Below are 15,088 nucleotides of genomic sequence, written 5' to 3'. Positions count from 1 at the left end.
CACTCTTAAGCTACACTGGACTATTTATTTGCTAGTCCTAGAGAAGTCATGCTTCTTAGGTCTCCAGGCCTTGACATATGCTGTTCCCTTTGCTTAGAATTTCCTTGGTCAGCCTAGGAAACTTCTCCATAACATTCCATTCTAGGTTCTTAGATGTCACCTAAGTCACCCCTTCAACTGTGATCACACAGACCTTTCTTTCTTTTAATAGGTTTTAGAATTTATTGTCATTTTCCTGTTATGTACCCATTATCTATCTAGACCGGTAGTTTTTCCAGAGCAGAGACCACATCTTTTAATAAGCAATCTAGTTTATCCCAGCACAATAGGTAATCAACTGAGTATTTGCAGAAAACATAAACGAGTGAGCGCATAAATGATGGTGTGCAGGGCTGAGAGCATCTGTATGAATAAACCTGCTCCCTTACACACACACACCACGCATGCGCATACATACCCATGGGAAGCACGCACACAGGCTCAAAGGCGCACGCGCACACACGGTCTCGGTCACCTGGAGCACTAGGGAGAGGCTGGGTAAACTTGGAGGTGTAATTTTTTGTATTAATGTCCTTAATCAATTTTCTTCCTTGTCTGAAAGTCATGAAAGCTTATTGCTACTTTTCTCCTCATACATTAACCTAGATTTTTCACAGGGGAATTCATTTTCAATATCACTGTCCTGGGATTTGCTTGTTCTACTTCAAAAGAATGTTCAGCTATTTTTATGTATGCAATACAAGGATATTAGGTGAAAAATATAAATACCTACACATGCTGCTTCCCTTTCACTTCTGGAACATTAAATATTCAGGAAAGTCAGGCCCGCCATCGATTTTTCCATAATACCCCAATACGTATCATTAGTTGGCAATCTGTTAGGCCAGTTTCCATTCAAGTGACAGACTTCACGTTCAAATCAATTTCGATTAATTTTGTAAGAATCATTTAGAGAAACGTGGCATCAGACCCCCGATTTAAATCAAGATGTATGGCATCCTCCACTTTTCATTTATCTTGTCATTTTATGAGGGAAATGCAGTCTTTAGTCTGGCCTTTTTTATATACATATAAATCCATGCTGCTTATCACTCCTGGTTCCATTATCCCCAAGATAGTCACTTTTTTCCCTCCTAACAGTTGCTCCATTATTTTATTAGTGTCCAAAACGAGACCTCGCAGACAGTGATGATCAGAGAATAATGGAAATTAGAGATGGAAATGACAGATTAGGTCTCCTTGTCTGTTTCCTGGGGCTAATGTTCCTGTCAGTCTGCAGCTCGGGGCTTCAGCCTGTCTTATTTTAAATGACATCAACATGGGGCCTCCACTGAGTCCCTGGAGGCTCTTGTCTACATCCCAAGACTGCCTCTACAACGCAGCCAGAGGGGATGATGAACCCTTGTGCAATTACCAAGTGAAGCCAGGCCCGTCCTCTCATGATCTGTCTGCAACTCGAGGGACGAGGGACGTGGAGGCTTGAGCGATTAGCCACCAAATCCAATCACTGCAGAGGGCCAGCCTGGATCATTCAGGGCAAAAAACAAAATTATATTTTGTCGTTGTTTTCTTCAGCAGCAAGTTTGCAGGCTAAATGATAGAGAGTTGGTTATCTATCACCCTTTACAACATTTTACTCAGAATCATGGTGAACCCGAGATGCTCGGCCATCACTAGGGCTAAAATCCTGGCTCCCCATCTGCAAGGCAAATGTTTCAAGGGTCAGAGAGGGAGGGGACTAAGGGGACTCTAAACAGCAAACGGGTCTCTGTATTCATACCCTACCCGACATCTATCAGCCAAGTCCTCGGCCCTCCCCACCCGTCTTTCAACAACACACAACCTCACGTGCATTTATACCCTTCTACAAACATCTTCCTCCAAATCGGGGGGACTGCCTCTCTGATGTGATCTCAAGTTCAATGGAAACAGGGCAATCCTTCATTTCCACCAACAGAAAAATTTCATGGCATTTTGACTTCCTCAAGTTTTCTGACCTGTGACTCAGATTTCCTTCCCCTAACTTCATTCTTTCTCGTCCTTATTCCTCAACCTCAACCCGTTCCAGAACATTTGCCCTCTTCTAACATCGATGGGCATCTATCATGCCTTGACTTAGTCATCAGCTGACCAGTTCTCCGAGTTGAGTCCTTCTATCCTTCATCATAAATCACTCCCTTGGGCTCTTCAATCATTTTTATTGCTCTTCTCCAAACTCTCACCCATTTGTCTCCATATTTATTGCTGAGAGAGTCCAGAACTACACTCACTATTCTAGGCTCGGTCTCATCAGAATCCTACAAAGGCGGCAGATCATCGACCTCGGGGATAGCAGTCCTCCATGGCAATGTATGAAATGATGGTGGCGCCTTTTTTTTTTTTCCACCTTGTCAGGCTGCAAACACATTTCCAACCTGCACAAAAGCAATCACTCTCAGGTGGCTTGTGCCTTGATTTCTTTCTAGTGTTCCCTGTTCCATCGACTGCTATTATTAGAGTTCATCGATCCCTTTCTCTTCCCACCCTGCTCCACGAATGAGCCAATGCAGAAAGCAAGCTCTTGGCACCCAAAACAGAGTAGAAAGTTGCCTCTAGAAAGCAAAGGACAACGCACAGTCCTCATGGCTGGCGGCCATGTGAATGATCTCCGTGCCACTGAATCATACACTTCAAATGATTGAAATGCTCAATTTTATGGGATGTAGATTTTGTCACAATAATTTTTTTTAATGTAAAAAAAAATCACAATAAAAGGACAAGGCAAGACAAGGGAACTCTTATCCCAGTCATGTGTGCTTGGGGGAAAGCAAAGGTCTCAGGGAGAAAGGGCGACTGGGGACCTAGCAGGAGTGCTGTGACTCATTGTGGAGCACTCCCGCACGTCACCCTTGCTAAATGAGGTGGGGAAATTACGTTTCTCCTCATGTCCGTCTCTCAAAGCTCCTCGATCTCTGGGAGAGCCACACGGGAGTCTGCGCGGCTTCGTGCCTCTCCAACAAAATCCTCATCTGAGTTCTGCCTGTGGAAGCCTGGTGACTGGCAGTGGAATGAGAAAGAAGGCAGGGACAGCTTGATTTTTCAGATCCCAGCTGGAGGCTGTGGGGCTGCGAGTCAGAGGCATCATCTCTGAACTCGTAAATGGAGGAAAAGATGACACGGACGTCACTGGGATGGTATAAATATGGAAATGCACGGTGACATTTTTACCCATTCGCGATTCAGAATATAACCACCCTTTAGCTGCGTTCCCCTGCGTGCAATTGCTCCGCGTCTTGTCTGCGCGAAGAAGGGTGACAGCTGGGAACTGGCTCGCTTGCCATCCCCTGCACTTACCCCTGGTTTGTGCCCCATTCATTCCGAATGCAAAGGTGCTTGTGTACAGGATCCTTCATGTAACCTTCGTAGCAGAGGCATTCCCCTTAGAAGCAGGGCAGGAAGAAGAAACAGGAAGCAATTGATTAACATGTCTGTTCGAGAAAATGAATATGAAATGATTACATGAAACTCCGACTCTAATAGTGGTGTGGATGAAACAATAAATCCCATTATGCCACACATCCCCATCTCTGCCGCCCATGTGAATGAACACACCCTCCATCTCTCCATTTGCTACCACGGGCTGAGTTTCACAAGTAGAGGAACGCAACATTTACAAAGAACCTACAAAGGTGCTCCGTAAAAACAAAGACCAAGACGCTTTGAGCAAAAGGGCTTTTTCATCCTTATTTACCCAGTGCCCTGTCTCCTGCAAGACATCTATTAGGTGAGCAAGGAGTGTTTAAAGAGCACCTAAGTGACTTATTTCACCAAATATTTCTAATACAATTGAAAAGTAGGTATTATTAGCTATGCTATGCTGATAGGGGAAACTGACGCTCAGAAAAATGAAAGGATATAGAGGCAGCTTATAAAGTGCAGTTAACATCTGAATCTATGACTCTGACTCTGGACCTTAATTTCCACCACGCCATGCTGTCCACCCACAGAACCACCACATGGTTCAAGGAGGCCACTCATACCTATTATGGTTTTTGTAGGAACTCTGGGTTTTTGTTTTTAAATGAAAATGGCTAATGATTTTGGAGCTGTTAAACAGAAGAACCTCCCACAATTCTCTATCTATATTGCTCTGCTTCATCACCACTAGTTACTCCATTAATACACCAAGGGGTTCACAACCCCTCTGGAATTGTATGCAAAACCGTATATGCATGTATGTGCGTCTTCCCACGGCAGGATTCCATGACATTCTTCTGATTTACAAGCAAACTCAAGACCCCCCAAAGATTAAGAATCATTGCCTGCCTTAGCGCTGATCTTGAAAAAAAATTGCTCCTGCTCCCTTATATTAATAATTTGTTACGTAATGTTATGTATCCCTAAACTGCTGAGACCAGTCCTACTACAGCACTAGTGTTAACTCTTCACTGGCTGGTTAATTTGTAGGTGGTAAAAGAACAAGTTGTGACTTCCTATAATCTGTAAATCACAAAAGTGGCTCGCCCTAAGGAGACAAGGGGCATACAGTTCCTTCATCTTTCTAGCAAGAGACACTTAGAAAAGGATACACCTAGAATAATAGCTTTGAGGGCTGTTTTCTTTTTTCAAAGACAAAAACCAACAAAAATGAAGCAAAGGGGCCCCACAGTTATGGGGGAAGGGATTGGGTAGGTTCTAAAGAAATGAGTTTTTTGTTAGAATCTAAGCTTAGCCATTCCTTTCAAGATGGACCTATTAAGGTGCTCCCCCTCGGGGCTCACTACCAGAGAACACTCATATTCTTCCCCCCACACCTGCTTAGCTCAAGGTGCTGAGGAGTGAAGCAAAAACTAGCGATTTCTTAGTCTGTGGGGGCTTTACACAGAGTATGAGGTCAGTATGAGACAGTGTGGGAGACTCAGGCTTTACATGAGCTAGATTTGCCACAGGCTCAAATTCACCAGTTTCAGGGCTACTGAGCTGTACCCAGGAATCATCAGGAGCTAGGATTGGAACCAGGAAAACAAAGTCTGAAACTAGGTAGGTGATAACAAAGCTTTCAGATGAAGGCGGTTTCTCTGGGAGAAGGAAAGATAAAGAAGGCAAGTACCAGAGGCCCATAAAAGAAGGAAATCACCAAGGAGCCAGGCCTCCTATCTTACCAATTTCAAGGAAAGCAGGGGTTCAAGACTAGAAGCTACACAGGGGCAGGAAGAAGGTTCACTTTTCTGCACGAGTAGCGATTTTTGTACATAGAGTGTAATGGAAAATTAATTAACTTAAAATTTTGCCCTGCATTTATAAATAACACCACCACCCCCACTCTCAAGATAGAGAAATCAAAGGCGATTAATGGGTAGAGGGCACAGACCTCCTTCTCCCTTCAGAAGATCACCTCCCGATTGTCCTTGTGCAACATTAAAAAGCAGGAAGTAAACCTCAAGGGGTTGTCAGACCCATCGCTCTGACTCTCGGAGGGGTCTTGGCTGGAGGCCTTGCCCTAGAAATGAGGACTGACAAAAAAGGGAGTCCTTCCACGTTTGATAGCTAGTTGCCACAAAACATGTAAAAAATAAATGCACTAACAACTCAGAGTTCACGCAGAGCCTGATTTTCCTAACGACGGTGATTCGTACCCTTTGTAAAACGCATGTACCTTTCTCAGATTGCCTTCAAAGTCATTATCTCCTTATGGGTTCCATCACTCAGACTATGTGGGGACACCGCCGACAAGAGAGAAAGCTTTTCCTCCGTGTAATGTCACGTGCAGCCCAAAGTCAGAGCAACGGAGACATTTTCAAACATATCAGGCTAGAGGCGGAGGATAGCCAAAATCTGCCTCCCAAATGATCCTCATTTCCGGAACCCACCAAACGTTCCCCCCTTCTGCCTTCCTCCTCAAAACCAGTTTGGCCATCTACACGGAAAGGAGTTCAGACTTGAGGAGGAAAGTTGCTATGGCAACCGAATGCTAACTCTTGACTTTAAGAGGGGTTTCGTGCGAACACAAGCTCCGACTGTTAGCTGTGAATTTTAAAGACCCCGCAAGGGTGTTGGATGCCCTCCTAAGCTAGAAGTGTTACAGTCTCTGCATCTGCTGTGACAGATGGCGGGGAACACATGACGTGCCGACTCGGTGGCGGTGTTTGCAGGAATCCAATGGAGAGACGTGTCACGGCCACGGAGAGGAACCCAAGCGGGAGGGAGTGTGCCCTGCAGGAGACACGCACGGGCGAGCACACTGCCGGAGAGTAGAAGCCCACCAAGGGACAATCGAGGTGATCCAGGGAGGGCCAGGAAAGGGCTACCCTTGATTTGTGCTTGGCACCCAAGGTCGGACGCCTTGAAGTAACCCATACGGCACCCGTGCCTCCCCTCATTTCCCATTCCACAGGTGAGGGACTGCGGTGCAAATCTCATCAAAGGATTAAGGAAAGACCTCGAAGCTGGGCTCCTCAGACACGGCTGGGCTGGACTTGACAGGGACAAAAGCCCGAGACCCCTATCCTTCAGGTGGCGGTTCGCTTTTACTAAATGGAATTGGGGACTGCGCTTCCTCTGAAGAGGGAAATCTCTGGAAGACATCTGGACTTGGGTAATCTCTAACTGCCTGGCCTCCCTCCCTGTGGAGACATCAGGCAAGAGGCAGGCCCAGAGTCAAAGAGCCCCGCATGACTCTGGGAGGGCAGACAGAGGGAAGTATGCCAAGGTACGTCCTGAAGGAAGGTGCTTTAAATGAGCCGCAAAAGGGAGTCTGAAAGAGTGGGCACAAAATGGGAGCTGTGCGACCCTGCCAAACTGAGCTCGAGAGAGACAGAGACAGAGAGGCAGAGAGGTAGTGGTTCAGACCGAGGAAAGGGGAAGAGGGCTAGACTTGAGTCTAGAAAACTGGTCCAACGCCCCTCGCCAAATCTTATGTATTTCTCTGTGGCCAGGACTGGCCTCTAGAAAGATCTGGGGTAGAAGTGATTTCTGTAGATGGCAACTGAAATTTGCTTTCGCTTGGGAGCCTGTGCTCCTTGCAGACCCATAAAAGATACATATCTTGAAAAAGGCAGTGAGGGTCTGTGGCCGGGGCTGACGGGGGGCTGTGAAATCAAGCAGGTGTGTGAACCTTCCTCGGCAGCCCAACAGGCAGAACGAAGCCCGGGAATGGAGGGTTAAAAACGCTGCTGAAACCAGTTAGTCTGTGTTTCCATCAAAAGCCAAGCAAGTGAGCAAACAGACAAGCATAAGAAAAACCCATGGAAGTCAGAGGAAAAGTCAACCTCTGGCTAGATCCAGCCAGGGCAAGAAGCCATTCAACCTCAGCAGTTGGCTGTTAGCCCACCTGGGCCAGAGACACACCTAAGGTCACAAAGCTGGGAGGAGAAGGTCAGTGTGCAATTGGCCAAGAGCTTCCAGGCACCGGGCTTACAGTTCTAGCTATATCACATCCCTCCCAAATCGTGTGTCGCTAGAATGTAGAAGGAAAACAGATCAGCAAGCTTCCGCCAGCTCTAGTTCTTCCATAGACTCCTGACACGTCTTTGAAGGGTCTTTGTGGTCTCCCTAAACAGGGCTGGGGAGCTACAAAGAGGAGCATAATGATGCTTGTCCCTTCTCTGCCCTTTTCCTCCTCCTGTTTCCACAGGCACCATGACAATGATCACAAATCCAGTGGCTGAAACAATACTAATTTATTTTCTTACAGTTCTGTAGGTCAGAAGTCTGACACACGTCTCACGGGGCTAAACACTGGAAGTCTATAGGGCTACGCTCCTTTTCAGAGCCTTGAGTGGAGGATCCATTTCCTTGCCTTTTCCACCTTCTGGAAGCCGCCCCATTCCTTATGGCGGGCCCCCTTCCTCCAGCTTCAAAGCCGGCAGTGGCTGCTGGAGTCCTTCTCATGTCTCGGCTCGTAGGGTCTGGCCGCCGCCTCTGCCTCCCTCTTCCACTTTGAAGGACTCTTGTGATTGTACTGGGCCCGTCTAGGTGATCCAAGATACTCTCCTCATTTTATTTTTTTAAAGATTCACTTATTTATTTGAGAGAGAGAGAGAGAGAGCTGGAGCAAGTGGGACAAGGGGCAGAGGGAGAGAGTCTCAAGCAGACTCCCCACTGAGCAGGGAGCCCAGCTCAGGGCTCGATCTCACAACCCTGAGATCACGACCTGAGCCAAAACCGAGAGTCAGATGCTTCACCGATTAAGCCGCCAGTCACCCCTACTCTCCCCATTTTAAAGCCACTGGTTTAGCAACCTCAATTCATCTTTGCCAGGTAACGTAACGCATTCACAGGTTCTGGGGATGAGGAGGAGCCCACGGTCGGGGACCCAATATTCTGCCTACCACAGCTGCTCTTCTGGACCACAGCGCAGGTGATGAGTAAATACACGCTTCACTCCGAAACCCTCTGGAAGGTTGCCTGAGGATAGCTCCAGGCCCCCGAGGATGCTCCTTTGCAGGGAATGAGCGTGTGTGTTTGTGTGTTTGTGCAGCGCGTGCGTGAAGAAGTACACACGTGCCCTTGCACAGCTCCACATCTCCATATGGGCAGACCCCTCGGCATGGCTGGGAAAGCACATGTCCCAACACTATGACATTTCCAAGTGAGTTAGCTGGAGGGATGCAAAAATAACGTCGGCTTGACTTGCAGCCAATTCCCACACTCAGCTCTTTGGAGGAAGGCTCCGGGATGGAGTGTGGGAGGCGATAAAGTTTCTCAGTGATGAGCGTGTGGGCTGACCACATCATCCCATGTGCGGGAAGAAAGCAGGGTGGGGAGGGGGAGGGCTTCCATTTCCAGCATTAATGGGAATAAATGTCTCCGCAGCAGCCTTCCTCGGCTGCTCCCCCAAAGGAAGATGTTGCACCTTCGTCTCCGGTGTGGGGTGTGGGTTCCTATCTGCGGTCTCCCCCCTGGCCTTCCAGCGGCTATTTGTTAATCGTCCCAGAGACTGGGAAACCACTGGCAGAGGAGGGCTTCCCAGAGCCATTTTCAGCAAGGATTAGAAACGAGATGTCTGGGAAGACTGAAGAGGCAGGTGTGGACAAGCAGCCGCCCCAACTCCTGGCTCGGGAAGCATGTTCAGTACTGAACGCTGCTTCCGTAGCCTTCAGGGACAAATATATTGGATCCGACTTGGCTGGGGAAGTCACGCAACCCTCCATAATCCTACCTGTGTTCAGACTTCATGATGGACGGAACACAGACTATATGCCTTGGGAAGCTAGGGGGCTTTGGGTGAGTTATGTACATTCTTGGGACAATTCACGTATTGATCTAAAGGAGATCATTTCTAAGACCCCTCCATGCTCAAAACACCAATCCCTTCTCTCCCCACATGTAATCACAAGTGCTTCCTGTTCTTTAAAACCTCAGGAAAACCTTCCAAGGCCCTCTGGAGATCAGGCTTGTCTCAGAAGTGAGTTTAAGCACTGAGCTTGTCCCAGGATCTCCCACTCCAAGTCAGCCAGAGGGGGACCAGAGACCAGCTCAGGCGCCCGGAGTGGCTCTGCCTTGGAGATGAGCCCTTTTTCCTTTCTCCCGAGCACACTGGCTTTTGGGCATGGCACATGGCCCATCTGTTTGATTTGGTGTTTGCCTGACAGCGTGGGAAGAGCAGTAAGCAAGCACAGTCTTAGACGTCAGGTGTTTAAAATGCTATACTTTCTCTTCCATATGGGAGTCTGGAATCCCTATGACGGGTCCAGGTGACAACAGCCCTTAGACCTAAGAAGGTGAACTTTGGATGTTGTAGCTGCCCGCTACTCTCCCAAAGACACACCACAATGCATCATAACAGAAGCAAGGCTCTGTCCCTTGGACTCAAACGTTACTAATATCCCTCCACCCCAGCACCTGAAGAAAATGTGCCTGTAGGGATAGGGGCGTGCACTGTGTATGTGTGTATGTACATGTGTACTCTGTGTGTGTGCAAGTGTGCACGTGTGTGCATGTGTGTGCCTATGTATGCATGTATATGCATGTGTATATATGCACATTTGTTCATGTATGCATATATACGTGTGTGCGTGTGTGTGTGTGGTGGAGGAGAAGGGGCTGTGCATGAGATACAGAGAGCTGGAGGAATTGGCCCCCAGCTCCCAACATTTCCCCTGGGTGTCTTAGCTGTCATTACACGCCTTCCTTTGTTCTAGGGCATCGCGCTGCTCTGGGAAGCATCTATCTGTGTTACTGAATCTAAAAGACTCAGATCTTGATGGAGATTGTTGGAGATGAACCCTCTTCTACAAGGAAAGTGCACAGCAACCTGGAAGGAGGGACCCATACTCCTCGGGATCGTGGAGCTCACAAGCTCGGGGCGTGCCCCGTCACGTGCCTTGTCCGCACGTGGACCCTCCCGGGGAAGCCCCAGCCCCGTCTCAAAACATGGCAGCCTGAGCAATGTCTCTCCCCTTGGCCCCAGTACTCTCTCTCCTAGGATTTCTCTGAAGATATTAACTTCACATGTGCCCTGCATTTATGTGGGAAGATATTCATTTTGGTAGTATTTGTAAAAATTAAAAATTTAAAGCATCCTAAATGTCAACGAATAGGGAACTATTTAAATGAGCTATGGTATGGCCATACAATGGAATACCTAATAGCCATTAAAATTATGTTATTGAGGAATATTTAATGGTTCTGGAAAATTTTCACGATAGAATGTGAAGTGAAAAACTCAAGAAAGAGCTACTGGACGTAGCATGCTTGTAAGTCTCTCAAACTCATGCACAGATTAAAGATCGGAAGGGAGGACGTTATGATTTTAAAGCGATTTCTCCAGGAGAGAGAATTATAGATGATTATCATTTTCTTCTATAAGCTTTCTTAAATTTTCCAAATTTTCTACAATAAACATGCATTAAAAGGTCTAGCCCCAGCGGCTGACATCCGCTGGCAGGATGCCACATGGATGGTGGAGGTCGTCCTAGACTGGCCTATCTGGGATGCAGAATGGGGGCTACAAATAGGGTACTTCCAAGGCTTTCTGCCTGAACACGCCACATTCTAAGCCAATGGGCTCAGGAGCCCCCGCACACTGGCAGCTTGCACGGCCTAGGCCCCCGAAGGCAATGGAGACATTGGGAGAAGATGGTCGGGGTTTCCATGGGGGTGATTGCAAGAGGCACAAACTCTGACAGTTACCCGCTGCCCGGTGCTCCTGCCTACCAGTTTCGGGGTCGCATTGGTGTTCACAGGGGTCCAGGAGCCGCCGGGCACAGAGGTCCATGGCCCAGGGCCCACTGGAGTTCTGCTGAGAGAAGAGAACCACTTGAGCTGGGTTCAGCCAGTCACTGGCATCCAGCTGGCTCCCCTCCAACAGGATGAACCGGCTCCCTGCGGGAGAGAGAGAAGAGGAATGCCTGGACATGCACACGACAACACACACACACACACACCACAAGACAGCACACACACACACAGCACATGTGCGCATGCGTGCGCACGTGCGGGCCAGCGTCCCTCAAGACAGAGTAAGGGACAGGGACACTCCACAGAACGGCCCAATCCCGAGGTCATTACGCCTACCAGCCCTGGCCTGTCATGACCCCGGAGCGAGGGATCAGCAGTTGGAGGCTCGGCAACCACTTGGACCTCCTCCTGGCCTTGCTGGATCCCATCTCTTTCAGGGTGGGCCCCGGGAATTATCGGGCAGAGCCACTCTGTGATGGCCACAGCATGACTCCATCAGACCCAGACCCAGCCACAGGCACTGGCATTCACCCAAGGAGCGGGGACCTGCCGCCGGGCCTCCACTTGCCATCAAATAGCAGGCCCTCTAATGACGCGGACAGTCCCCACCTGTTTCCAGCCTTCTATCGGCGAGAGAAGAGACTTTAACAAGTCAATTAGGTTCTCTGGGCTTCAAGAAATCAGGGCCTCTGGAACCCGAACAACTCCCTCATTCTACTGGGGTCCCCCTCGATGAAAGGAAATTATTGCTTCAGAGTTCCAGGCTTTTAGCAAGTTACTGCAATTAGGAATTTCTCACCCGGGCATACCAAACCAAAGTGTGGCTGGTTCTTAACCCCTTCCAAGTTCCCAGTTAGCTTCTCCCTTCCCAAAAGCCAGAGAAATCTCTCGGTGTCTATCTGCCTGTATCCAGCATGCTTTGTAATTCTCTACCTAGACAGGGGCTTATTTGAAAGCAAACAGAAATGAGAAATTGGAATGGGCATAGAGAAGAGGAGGTAATCTGTTCACTTTTGTGTTGTTGTTGTTTTGTTTTGTTTTGTTTTGAACCTGCTTTCTGATTTTGTCTGTGGACCATCCAAAGCCTTACTTATGTGTCCTAAGCCTTACTTATCTGGGTTTGTTTTTCCCTCACTTACAGTAATAAGTAACAGTGATGCCTGGCTTCTCTATCTTCCTGGCCCAAGATGAAAACTTCCCCTTTGGGGAGGAAGCCACATCCTCGGAAGCGAGCTTACCATCGGCGATCAGGTGTTCGGGGACATGCAGGGTGATTTTGACAACGAGGGGGCAGCTGACGTGAGAGGAGCACACGAGGCCGATCACACAGCTGGTGATGCTAATCAGCGTCAAGGTGGTCTTATTCACAGGACTTCTGGGAGAGCCCACTGGAAGCAAGATACAAGCAAGACACACAGTGGTAAGAATCTTGGCAGTGAGGGGCCAGTCTGGCCTTCTGCTTCCCAGCCCAGCCAACAGGGGAGGCAGTGGGCAAACCTAGTCCAGGCAAAGAATGTTTCAGCTCACAACCCCAATGAGCTTCATCCTCATGGAACAACACCGTGTTGTCAGCTCTACTCAGAGGGATTTAGCATGCTAATGGTCCTCGGGGTCAACAACGATCAGCTGTGTGCAAGTTCTCCACGCTTTTCCTGGGACAGGTTTACAAAGAAATCATAGAGGAGGGCATTCTTCCCTGCTACCCACCTGACTGAGCTCCAACCTCTTGCCCAAGGGTGGTAAGGATGCTTCCACCCCGTTCTAGAAGTCTCTGCACTTCTCACGGCTTCCCATAGAGGGCGCTCTCACAAACCAGCTCCTTCCTCCCAGGGCTCAAACTACTTCCCCAACTGCCTCTTGAGTAACTTCCCAAAACTCTGTCCTACAGGTCAATCTCCCTCTCGAGGACCAGGAATGAGGAAAGTCTGCTCTGTCTGTGTAGAGGATGTTGTCGTGCCTGAAGGGTCCCCCCAGTCCTGTGGTGACTGGGGTGACATTATAAATGGCAGCCTAGTGAGCAAAGAAGGATGCTGAGAAGGCACTTGCAGGCGGTTGCGGACAGGAATAGGAAGGAAGGTTTTCTTGGTGTGTCTTTGTTTTTGGTTTTTGTGCAAAGGATAAAATGGTAGTAATAAGAGGAATGTTTCACTCGGAGGCAGAACAGATGTGGGAAAGTAAGAAAGCAAGGCAAGTGGCCAATAGAATGTGTCCTTTGTCATTTTCTAATGGTCTGGTCTGTGTTGGCATTTATGACAGATAGAAATAAAAGGCATCTATTATGTCAGACAGCAGGTAAATTGCTTTGCATACCTTTTTTTATTTTTATTATTTGCTTCCTTAGAATAAATCTAGGAGTCCAGACAGTAACTACCCACTTCACAGGTAAGGAAAATAAGTCTCACAGAGATCAACCTCAAAATGACAGTAAAAATTTACAAAGCATAATTCTGCATCAGGCGCCAGTGTGCGGGCTTTACGTGGCTCATGTCATTTAACGAGGATCATGGTCTGATGAGGCAGCTCCCACAGAGAGACTGTCAGAGAGGCGACAGGGCACGTCCAGGGAAAAGCCACTGCTAAGGAGCCGGGACAGAGGCAGAGGTCCGGCTGGAGCACCATCCCCCAGACGAGGCACTGCTCAATCTCTGGGCCCGGGGGAGTCTTTGGGAGTCTTTTCCTCCCTCTTCCTCTGATTTCCACCACCCGCAGAATGCGCCCTGAGCTACTTGGTTTCTCCAGTCGGAAGACTCCACCTTGTCTGACCCCGCCCCTGGCTCTATAAGCCACGCCCTCCCCCTCCTCCGATACCGTTAAATATGTTTCCATCTTGGGTCCAAAGTCTCCCTTGCCTTCATTCTCTCCATCCTGACCCAAGCCCAGCATCGCACACCTGGACAGCAGCAACAGTCGTGTGCCCAGTCTCCCTGCCTCAACCTCCCCACCCTTGCCTCCCCAGAGGCGCCCTTTGCAAAGCTGAGTGGACCAGTGAGATGCTCTTGAGAAGCCTCCAGGGGCGCCAACTGAAGGGTTAGGTCCAAGTCCTCCGGTCAAGGCGCATGCTGTCTCCTGCTCGTCAGGCCTTATTTCCTAAGCGAACTGCAAACCTGCACCGTACGCTTCATTCTAGTAAACCCTTTCCCACTCTCTCACTAGACCATTATCGTTTATGTCTCTGTGACTTTGCACATATCATTTCCTCCTCCGCAGAATGCCATTTTGTCACCTTGTCAGCCTGGTATACACCTACTCTTCAAGTCCCTGCTCCAACAGCATCTCCTTGTAAACACTTCCCTGAAACCTTTGAGAGCAGACTCTCACTCATCCCCTGCTGCTCCTCTAGCCCTGGGAGCACCCTGCTGTTAAAGCTTTTATCACACAGCGTTGTCACTGTTTACGGGCACTTGCCGCTGCTCTCACGTGATTGCAGTGACTTGCTACTCATCTTCTCGCCTCCCTGGTCCTTCTGTACCATCGAACCATCCTCAGCATCTCTGCCTGGCTTTCAAACGTCCAGTGGTTCCCTGAGACCTACAGAACCAAGTGCAAACTCATGGCCCAGGTGCGATCCTGGGGGATCTGGCCCGGTATCCAGCCCCGTCCCCACTACCCTGTGGCCTGTGTTCTTACCCTTGCCATACAGAACTCTTTCACGTGCTTAAAAATGCCATGTTCTTTTGTGCCTTCCAGGCTTTCTAGATGCCGTTTTCCTTACTAGGTTGTCCTTACCCTAGATTCTGCTTTTTCAATAAATTCTACATGCTGTATATAACCCAGGTCTAATTATTCTCTCCTTCTTTGTCTCCTATTGCTGCCAGGTCGAATGACCTGTTCTGTCCTCTGAGTACTCATTTTACTTTATTTATAATATTAAATTAGGGCTTATCACCGTGCCGTGTTTCCATGTTTCTACCTCCCATCACAAAGCCTG

At 48.6% G+C, this 15,088-nt stretch overlaps 1 protein-coding gene across 2 annotated transcripts in view; it reads right to left on the bottom strand.

Moving 5' to 3' along the window:
- Positions 1–15,088, bottom strand: part of ASTN1 (astrotactin 1) — a 317,340-nt gene that overhangs the window by 152,944 nt on the left and 149,308 nt on the right. Inside the window, exons 6-8 of one of the 2 annotated variants that reach the window (XM_032318415.1) lie at positions 12,399–12,548; positions 11,113–11,304; positions 3,334–3,418 (exon numbers count right to left, since the gene is read on the bottom strand). In XM_032318415.1, the coding sequence (XP_032174306.1) occupies positions 3,334–3,418; positions 11,113–11,304; positions 12,399–12,548 (427 nt within the window). The remainder of the gene's footprint in view (positions 1–3,333; positions 3,419–11,112; positions 11,305–12,398; positions 12,549–15,088) is intronic. The other variant, XM_032318416.1, reaches the window with a different exon arrangement.

Source organism: Mustela erminea, chromosome 17, assembly GCF_009829155.1.
Source record: "Mustela erminea isolate mMusErm1 chromosome 17, mMusErm1.Pri, whole genome shotgun sequence".
In the NCBI taxonomy this organism is placed as follows: Eukaryota; Metazoa; Chordata; class Mammalia; order Carnivora; family Mustelidae; genus Mustela; species Mustela erminea.
This window is presented reverse-complemented; position numbering and strand designations above follow the sequence as displayed.